General features: G+C 44.3%; 1 protein-coding gene across 1 annotated transcript in view; it reads left to right on the plus strand.

Moving 5' to 3' along the window:
* Positions 1-10,388: 10,388 nt before the first annotated feature.
* CUNH10orf90 (chromosome unknown C10orf90 homolog) overlaps positions 10,389-10,822 on the plus strand; it is a 140,096-nt gene continuing 139,662 nt past the window's right edge. Inside the window, exon 1 of the mRNA XM_069101720.1 lies at positions 10,389-10,704. Coding sequence (XP_068957821.1) covers positions 10,542-10,704 — 163 coding nt within the window. The 5' untranslated portion in view covers positions 10,389-10,541. The remainder of the gene's footprint in view (positions 10,705-10,822) is intronic.

Genomic DNA, 10,822 nt, shown 5'->3' on the forward strand with positions numbered 1-10,822 from the left:
GCTCTGCCACTCCAAAAATAAATTCGAGGTGTTGTTTTGTCGTTGTTTGGAGGGGAATTTTGGAAGAGTTTGTTTGGCTGGGTTGCTGCCTCTAATCTACCATCTTGGCTCTGCCCCCAGAAACAAGACTGGTTAAATCTTCCAGAGAAATGTAAAGGATTTCTGGGGAGTTGTGAATTTCCATACCAACTCAGCTCCAACCAACTCTATTGGCATTTTTGACAGCTCCTTGTCCTTCTTAAAAATATTGTAATGTGTGGTTTACATTTTTAAAAATTCTTTTATTTTGAATAGTTTGAAATGTATATCGATACATTTATACATTGATACCAATCAGAAATATATGGTGAGGAAGTGTTGTTGGACAGCCACCCAGCTGAGAAAGATCAATCAGTCTTAGCAGATTGGAAATTCCAGATGAGTTGACCGCACATCATGAAAAAGAAAAGTAACATAGGCTTGTGCTGCCTTAAGAGATCATGTGTCTTTACAAGCAGTGTAATGGATGGGCTTGGACTTAGAAGACCTCAGTCAAAATCCTGATTCTAACACTTAAGCAGCTGTGTTACTGTGCCACTTAATTTATTTTAGCCTCAGTTTTCTCATTTATGAAGTGGGGACAATTATATTTGTACCACCCACTTCACAGGGTTTTTCTGAAGCCCATCTCTGTGAATTAAGAAATTCCCTAGGATTTGCTTACTCAATCACAGGTGGCAATCTGCATTGTTGGAGGGAGTTTCCACATTAAGACTTTCCTATAATGACAAATATAATGACAGTGGCCCATTGGATAAAGTGCTAAGTATGAAGTCAGAAAGACTCATCTTCCTAGGTTCAAATCTGGCCTCAAACACTTACTAGATGTGTGAGCCTGGGCAAGTCACTTAACTCTGTTTACCTTGGTTTCCTCATCTGTAAAACAAGAAGAAAATGGCAAACCACTCCAGGATCTTTGCCAAGGAAACTCCAACTGTGGTCATAGAGAGTTGGACATCACCGAAATGACTAAACAACAAATAATGATGAAAACAAGCTCCTTCATGTCTTTGTGAGGTTCAGTGAGGCACTTGTCTTGCTGGATCCTTATCTTGTGAGATGACATTCAGAGGATTGCATCTGGTCATGGACATCACAGCTTAGGAAGAACATGGGTCGACTGGAGACTATCCAGAGGGCAATCAGGATGATGGGTCTTGAACTCAGGTTACATCGGAATCAACTGAAAGATCTCTGAATAATAGTAATAGCAACAATAACAATAATGGTCATGATAATGTGCTTAATTGGGAGTCAGACATCCCAGGTTTGATTCCGGGTTTTACTATGTACTAGCTCAGTCAGTCAGTCAGTTGGATAAGCACACTACAGACCAGGTACTGTGTTAAGCCCTGGGGATACAAAGAGACAAAAGATAATCCCTGCCCTCAGGAGCTCACAGTCTAGTGGGAGAAGCAACATGCAAGTTGCATACAAGTCTTGTAAATCTCATATATATAAAAAAAATATGTATAGGGTAAATGGGAGGTAATGAAGTGAGGGAAGGCTCTGGAATGAAGGGAGATGAGCAAAGGCTTCCTAGAGAAGGTAGGATTTTAGCTGAGCTCTGGATGAAGCTGGAAACCAGGACAAAGATGAGGAAAGAGAGAATTCCAGGCATGGAGGACAATTTGTGGAAATGCTTAGAGACAAGATTATCTTGTTCAAAGACCCATAAGAAGGCCAGTGTCAGTGGATCACAGAGTTGGGTGGTGGGGGAGAGGAGTGGAAAAGGTGGAGATAGATCAGAGAGGTAGGAGAGAGCTGGGTTATGATGGATTCTGAAGGCCAAAGGATTTTATTCATGGTCTTGGAGGTGATTGGGAGCCACCAGAGTGTATTGAGGAGGGGATATGGAATGGTCAGACCTGTGCTTAAGTGACTTGAGTAAATGACCATGAGTAAATCAGTTAACAAATCTTGGGTTCAGTTTTCTAAAATTAAAAATCAACAAGTTGTACTAGATAGCCTCAGGCAAATGGAGGGAGGCCCTACCTGTACTCATAAAGATCATAACCTTTCTGTGTCTTGACTGATAGTCCTTCAGAATTGTCTGGTTAAAACTACATTCCCCCGGGGACAAAACAGAATAAAATCAGATGCAAAGCTTTCTAGCTCTAAGTCTATGATGCTTATGTATTTCCCCCAAACAAGCTGTCAGCCTTATCAGGCATTTTAACCAGAAAGGAAAATGGCACAAACCCCTGTGTTCGCCCCTTTCAGGTTTGCAAGATCTCAGAGATTCTCACAGGAGAAAAACTGGTGTTTTCCAACTTGGGGCTGATATACCCATCCAGTCTTCCCTGTTTTTCACTCCTTTTCAGGCATAATAAATGACTTTAGCTTTAGCCTGAATTGTTGAGATAAAGAAACAAGATGAATCAGATCCATCATGGTGACTTAGGTGGGAAAGAAAGTGTGGGTAGGAAACTAACACAGGATTTGCAGGGGGAGGAGAAAGGCATGCAAGAGAATGGTGCCGGCTTCTGTATTTCTACCTCATTGCATCAGACAGTGCACAGTGCACCCAGGAGAGTCACAACAGCAGAGGGAGAGCACACGCACTTATTCACCATGGATGCTGACCATAAGCATGAGGATGAACAGCCTGGGAGAAAACTGACAGCAGCTGTTCAGCAACACTGGGGAGAGAGGAGAGCCAGGAGCTAAAAACTATAGTGAGAGGGAAAAGCTTTAGAGGGAGGGCTTCCCCAGATGGACAGACTTCCAGGAAGCCCATGCCCAGCTGTCATAAAGGGCTCAGCATCACAGCAGAGCTCCAGGACAAGGGACTTGAATGGCCTGACGCCTGTCAATCACAGCACAGTCCCACCTTTGGGGGCTGCTCCCTTTACTTACACTTGTCAGGGCAGATTGGGTCCCCAGTGGGCAGCTGCCAATTTGGAGAACATGACCCTCGGGAGTCTAGGAGTAACCTAAAGGAGTATGAATTTCTAGTACTGTTATTTATAAGCCCCCATCGGTGTGCTTCTTAGCAATAATTAGTCAGAGTCCACTAGCCTTTTTTTTTCAAGCAAGAGTATTTATTTACTTATGTAGCATAGCAAGAACCAGGTAGTACATTTTCCCACAAAAAACCCAGGGTGCACTCTCCCACACCCCTATACACAACTATAACATAGCCCAGAAGAAAAGTGGGTTTAAGTTTAGAGTACAATAGTAGTGAGTCATACATGATATAAGTGTCTATCAATCATATCTAGATACATAATTATATCTAGATATATGTTCCATATAATGTCTAAAATAGATACACATGTAATATGTAGCCACATTAATTATGTATATACATACACACAGGCATATATACATACATATAATATATGCATATTTATGCATACTTATATGCATATTTGTCTATCTATGGATCCTCTGACATTCTTTGGTGGAAAAGGGTGTAGCACCAATGCAATATTTACAGTGTCTACAATCACAACAGATCCTGTGACTGTAACTATCGCACGGCATTCGATTGCAGAATATGCCAGACTCTCCAAATAAAGGATAAAGCTGAAGGATTTATTTAGATACCAGAAAACAAAATCCAAAAACCAGTAAGCCTAAGTACCAAAGATATTCAGAACCCATAATAATGCCAAGAGCCACAGCATCCTTTAGCCTTCCCAAAAACCAATATGCGATCGATATTTACTCACAAAACCCTCTATCTCCTTGCCTAAGCTCTTCTTCTGTCCCCAGTTGTCTCCAACTGTCAGACTCACTCTCTACCAGCTTCTCTGTGGTTCTGCTTCTCCTCAGAAAACTCCTCCCACCACAGGTTACATGTGGCCACATTCAGCCTTTCTGGGGGCAGAGTTTTATCTTCACAGCAGGGGAAGTCTTCAAACTTCTCCCAGGTCTATTAAGGGGCAGGGAAGATCTTCAAATCTCCATTCCTATTACAAGGTGGTCAGGATCCTTGAAACTATTTTCCTCTCAGGGGTTTTCTTTCTGTATCTTTCTATGTTTGACAGCTGTGGGTATCTCTCTGTTCCCATTTGGATACAATATCTCTCCAAAACATGGTCAATGGTGGGAGTGAGGGGGAGGGATATAACATCAGGGAGAGAAGTGACTTGCATAAGGTCATACATACATAACACAAGAACAAATGTCTAGAGAAGGGCTGGAATGATGTCCTCTAGTGAGCCCTCTCCCAACACTCACTCTCCTCACTCTCTCACCCCACCAAAAGGGCCTTCTTTGTTCTCCAGGGCTGGCTCAGTGATATACACTGGAGATGATTTTGGACACTGACAACTGGTTACTTTAAAAATATTAATGTCTTTAAAAATAATATATTCTGTCCTGAAGGTGTCTGTGCCATGGATTATTGTACTAATCTGCTAATCTTATACTTTCCAACATCCAATCTTTCCTTTGTCCTTCCTTTTCCTTTGCCCCTCCCCCAGTTGCCAAATTGTTATTCCTAAAATGAGCATCTGTCCATTGGATCCTATCTCTACTCCCCCTCTTTGGTAGCTATTACAATTAAGAAAAAATGCAAACTCCTCAGCTTGGCTTTTAAAGCACCAACCTACTGGCTTTCCTGTCTCAGTTTGCACCACTCCCCTTCATCCACTTTCCGTTTTTGTCAGACTGACCCATAGCCACGTGTCCAATCTGTGATCACATCTGATCGTTTCTGACTTTACCACATCTGTCCTATATATCCCCCTCTCTCTACTCACACAGCTGCTGCCCTCATGCACCCCCTCACTGCCTCTCACTTCAACTATTGCAACAGCCTCTTAATCAGTCTCCCCACCTCTAGTTCTTCTCCAGTTCAATCCATTCTCTACTCAGAGACCAAAGAGATCTCAAAAGGCAAGTCTGACCACATTAGCCCTCAGATCCATCATCTTGAGAAGCAGCTCTATGGAAAAGGGGCCAGTCATCCCCACTAACAGCCAACCAAAGCTGCCTATAAAACAGGCAAGCCAGTCTAGATGAATATTGAGGCACCCTAAGGGAGAAACAGGGGACTGCATCTTCTAGGCAAGTCAAACCACCAACACTACATTGACCACCATCTTCCCTCAGACTATTTTGGAGATAGCCCATGACACTGAGCCCAAGAGCTTTGGTAATAGCAATATTTCCACTGCCCTCATTCATCCCCCTGGAGAGCAACCCCTATAGAGACACGGTTTGGCAACTCTTCCTGGAGGCGCTGCAGCTACGTCTTCTGAAGAAACCCCCCCCCCAAGCAAGAATCCTGTCCACCAAAGTCCTCAGCACTGACAAATGATCCAGGAGCAGAAACTGAAATAGTATTTGAGGGTAAATGCCCCTAAAGAAAAGATATCACCATAAGTTTAGCCCCTAAGATCTATGGTACCTTTCCACCTGACTTGCATCTGAAATCTTCCTTATGTGCCTCCCCCTCCCCATTAGAATGTAAACCCCTAAGGTGGAGCCAAGATGGCAGAGTAAAAGCAGGAGCTTGATGAGCTCCTGCACCAGTCACTTCCAATACCTGTAAAATATGACTATAAACAAATTTTAAAGCTACAGAACCCACAAAGTGACAGAGAGAAACAAATCTCCCACTGAAGGCAGCCCGGAAGGCCAACAGGAAAGGTCTATCACATTGGGGCTAGGACCCGAGCCCAGTTCTGCATGAGCCACATGGGCCCAGACCTGGGACAGCCTGACCAGCAGCACAGACCGGCCAGAACAGATTTCAGGAAAGTGAATCACCATCAGCTGTGGCGGTTTCCAGACTTCTCAACCCATAAACGCCAAAGGCAAAGTAAAAGGTCAGTGGGAAACTCTGTTGCAACTGGGTGACAGAAGAGCGTGGTCTGGCCCTGACCCCTGGGTGAGAGGTGGTAGAGACACAGCAGCCCTCAGCTGCTGCTGCATGGCTGCCTCCAGAGCTTCTGGCTTTCAGATTGTAGGGGGACCAAGCAACCATTCAGATGGTAATCACTATTGCTTTGACCTGCTTGGATCCGGATCACAGTCTTGGGTGGTGGTCCTGGGGTGTGTGACTAGTGTGCTAGAGCTTGTGGAGTCTGCAGAGAGGGAGCCCTCCTAATAGCTCCAGCAGCTGTGAAAACCCCAGTGATTTGGGACACAGCTCTCTCCACTCTGGAAGCAAAGTTCTACCGTGGCAAAGAGCTCAAAAGTCAAGTAATTGGCTGGCTAGATGAGGAAGCAGAGAAAGTGCAATCAGACAATAGAATCCTTTTTATGGGGACAAAAAGGATCAAAACATGGAACCAGAAGAAGTCAACAAAGTCAAAACTCCTGCATCAAAAGCTTCCAAGAAAAATATGAATTAGTTACAGGCCATGGAGGAGCTCAAGAGGATTGTGAAAATCAAGTAAGAGAAGTGGAGGAAAAATTGGGAAGAGAAATGACAATGATACAAGAAAATCATGAAAAGCAAGTGTAATGGTAATGTAATTTTGAACTTGAAGATCCCTTTGTGTTGGCAAAAGTAGCAGGTACTCAGTAACTGGTCAAGCCTCTTATTGGGGGAACAGAAGATATGAACTCCTGCCCCTTGTTACTGACGTAACAGGAAGTTGGCTGAGGGAAGTGAAGTAGGTAATACTGTGTATATAACAAAAGCCCCAGAGAGGCACAGCCAAAATTTCCTTGAGACCGAGATCTGGTGGCAGAACAGCTACAGAAGAATGGAGAACAGAGTTCTGAAAACTTGTCTTGGTGGAGCTTCTTCTGAACAGGATCCCAGGAGCCCAGAGGCCAGGAGTTCAGGAGCCCGGAATCTGGAGTCCGGAGCCCAGGTGACTGAAGCATGACCAGGATGCTGAGACTTTGTTTGTTTGTGGCTTGGTTGAGCCTTGAATTCCTTGGAGCAGAAATGGTGAAGGAGCTGACATTGACCAGACCCTGTGAATGCCAGTGTGGAGCAGGACCTGCCCAGAGAGCTGGTCAAGGAACTGGGAGCTGTCTGCCATTGAACCCAGGTAGAATCGGGGACCATGGAAGGGGATCCAGGGAATCTGAGAACAGAGCCCAAGTCAAGATGAAGAAAAGACCTCTCCTTGGGTACTGAGTAATGATGGAATTAGAGTTTACTAGTGACCTAAGGGGTGGAGGATTTGTGTATGATACTTAGTAAGACTTTACTGAATAAGTGACTGATTGTACTTTGAGTACTTTGACTATTGTTACAATTAGTGACTGATTGAGTTAATTAAGACTTTGCCCCAAGAGTGGAAGACTTTGACTGTGTACTTTGATACTACTGATAAGTGACTGATTGAACCAACTTAAGAGTGACTATTTTACTTTGAGACTATGTTGTGAATATTATATTGTGATTTTCTGTGATAAGTTGAAATATGGTGAATGTTATATTTTGAATTATGCTGTGTCTTAATTTTCCATGGATGTTTTGTTTTGTTATGGAATAGAGTGATCTGAGTAATTACTGAGTAATCAGAACCTTTAAAAGCTGTTCACAGTAGCAGTTCTCCTGGAAAGGTTCTGTGCATGGCATTACAGTGAGTCAACAGCCTGCTAAAGGAGACCCCCAAAATACTGAAGAAAATAACACCTTAAAAACAGACTAACTCAAATGGCAAAGGAGGCCCAAGAAGCCAATGAGGAGAAGAAGGTCTTAAAAAGTTGAATTGCCTGGATGGAAAAGGAATTTCAAAAACTCACTGAAGAAAATTTCCTTCAAAATTAGATTGGAGCAAATGGAAACTAATGACTTTATGAGAAATCAAGATACTATAAAACAGATTCAAAAAAATGAAAAAATAGAAGGCAATGTGAAATATCTCACTGGAAAAAACACTGACCTGTAAAATAGATCCAGGAGAGATAATTTAAAAATTATTGGACTACCTGAAACCCATGATCAAAAAAAAGAGCCTAGACATCATTCTACAAGAAATTCTCAAGGAAAAATGCCCTCATGTTTTAGAACCAGAGGGCAAAATAGAGGTTGAAAGAATCCACCAATCACCTCTTGAAAAAGATCTCCAAAAGAAAATTCCTAGGAATATTATAGGCAGGTTCCAGAGTTCCCAGATCAAGGAGAAAATATTACAAGCTGTCAGGAAGAAACAATTTAATTATTGTGGAAACACAATCAAGATAACACCAGACCTAGAAGCTTCTACAGTAAAGGATGGAATGTGATATTCCAGAGGGCAAAGGAGCTGGGATTAAAACCAAGAATCACCCGCCTAGCAAAACTGAGTATAATGCTTCAGGGGAAAATATGGTCATTCAGTGGAATAGAGGACTTTCAAGCATTCTTGATGAGAATGTGAGCTCCTTGAGAGGAGGCCCCAGCTGACTTGTCTTTGTACCTCACCTCTTAGCACAATGCTTTGTACATAGGCAGCACTCGCTAGGTGCTTTTCCCATTAATTATTTAATTAATTGGATTATTCATTAATTCCCTGCTCATTTAAGGTCTAACAACTCCCTGTTATCTCCAGAATCAAACATAGACTCATCTGTTTGGCCTTCAAACTCTTCCCCATCTGGCCCCTTCTGACCTTTCCCACATTCTTATGTCTTGTTCTACCTTAGAATCAGCTACTCATGGTCACTCCCATATGACATTCCAGCTCCTGCCTTTGGTCTCGGCCTTTCCTGGTTTCTCCTCCCCTGACCTGACTTCTAAGGTCACCGCCTGGCTACACCTTGTATCTTAACTAGTTATTTATGTGCTGTCTCCCCCCATTACCAGTCAGTACACTCAATGAGCACTTATTAAGCACCTACTGTGTGGAATGAAACTGCTCTGTGGCATCCCAGCTCTCTCCCAAGTCCAGCTCAGAGTAGACCTTTCCTGACCTTTGCTAATGGCAAGCACTCTCTAGCTCTTGAAATGACTTTTAATCTACATGTATAGGTACATGTACATGTATGTGTATGTGTGTATATATACACATATGTATATATGAATATATGTGGATATATAGAAATATATGCATATATATATCCTTAATTATATGCACACATGTAGAATGCAAGTTTCCTGAGGGCAGACTCTGTTTACTTTTTGTTATTTATTGCATGAAATTTTCTTGGCAGAGACACTGGAGTGCTTTGCCATTTCCTTCTCCAGCTCATTTTATAGATGAAGAAACTGAGGCAAACAGGATGAAGTGACTTGTCCAGGGTCACACAACTAGTAAGCAGCTGAGGCTGAATTTGAACTCGGGTCTTCTTAACTCTAGGCCCTGTGCTCTACCCACTGTACCACCCAGCTTGGCACATAGTAAACACATACCAAATGTTCATGACATTGAATAGGATTTTTCTTAAGTTTGTCTGGACATCTGATATCAAAACTAGGTTTGCTTTTCTGTAAAATTTTCAGAGGACATACATATTCCCAACCATGTTCAGGATGAAATCTTACTGAAGCACCTGTTAGGAAACTCTGATCAGATGGAACTGTGGCAGCCTGTGTCTCTCCGGAAGAGAAACAGTGTGTGGACCGTTACCGGGAGAACCTTATCACTGAAGACAGACTCATGGGGGAAGCTGATACTGCCCCGCCCCCTGCAGAAAGTGCTTGAGCATCGGGAGGAGTGGGTCACCTTTCCCCACCTACTCGGGACTTTTACATCTAAGGAAAAGAACTGAACTTTTCATTCCTGCCTCAAAAGGCAAATCCAAGATATTTTGGTCTAAGAGATCAAGCAAATTCCCAAATGTGACATTTCTAACTTCCTTGGGCCAGAGTTTCTAGGATATGGGAATGACAACTTTGTGGTAAGGTGGGTAGACCACTGGACTCAGAGACAGAGAGATACAGGTTCAAACCCCAGCACTGACATTTATTCATTGTGAGACTCCAGAGAAAATCCCTAAACCTCTCTGAGCCTCAGTTTCCTCCTCTGTAAAATGAGAGGGTGGGGTTAGCTGGCTTCTGAGGCCCTAGATTAGGAAAAGCAGGAAAGCAAGCAGGAGAGACACCCACCCCAGGCACAGAAGCCCCTCAAGGAGCAGGACCAGGTTTCACCTTCAGAGAGCCCTCATTAGTCCAGGGAGCAGGGCCCAGCTTCCAAACAGGCTGAGAGCATGGAATGTTAATCAAGGAGCTGAACAAGTAATCTGTGTGTAGGCTCCTGGCTGAGCTGGCTCCACCCCACCCAGCCCAGTCAGGAACAGCCCAAGCAAGCCCAGCCCAGCCAGGACCACCCCAACCTAGCTGGGACCAAGCCAACCCAGTCCACTGCAGTCAGGCCAAGCCCTGCCTAGGTCAGCCCAGCCAGGACGAGTCCAGTCCAGTCCAGCTCAGCCAGGACCAGCCCACCCTAGCTAGGACCTAGCCTGTTCAGTCCCTTGCAGCCCAGACTAGCCCAGCCCAGCCTGTCTCAGCTCAGCCAGGACCAGCCCAGCCCAGCCCAGCCAAGGGGAGGCAGCCCAATAGCTGATCTCCCAGTGTTTCCAATTCAGTCCTTCCCTGGAGCCATAATTGGTTTCTCCAGTATTCTAACTGCTCCTGGCCAAAACCTCTCCCCTGTGCCAGTATGCCCTCCTCCACAGCCCAAATACCCAGCCTCCGGAGGGGCTCGGGAAAGGTTCCTGGGGACTCCCAAGTGATGTCTGGAGGGCTGGCGGCTGTGAGATGCCTGGCCTTTGGCATGGAAACCTGCTTGGGCCCCAGCCCCTTTGGGAGAGCATCCAGCCAAGGTAAGTCCTTTGGGCTTCATCTGTTTCTCCCTGGGTCCCGTTCCTTGCTCCGTACCAGGCAATTTCTTAGGCTACCCCTCCCTCCCTCTTTCTACCTCCCAGGGTAGAGAGACGGAAC

The sequence above is a fragment of the Petaurus breviceps genome, unplaced genomic scaffold, assembly GCF_028583685.1.
Source record: "Petaurus breviceps papuanus isolate PSGF00001 unplaced genomic scaffold, PetGlider_PUasm1.0 490, whole genome shotgun sequence".
In the NCBI taxonomy this organism is placed as follows: domain Eukaryota; kingdom Metazoa; phylum Chordata; class Mammalia; order Diprotodontia; family Petauridae; genus Petaurus; species Petaurus breviceps.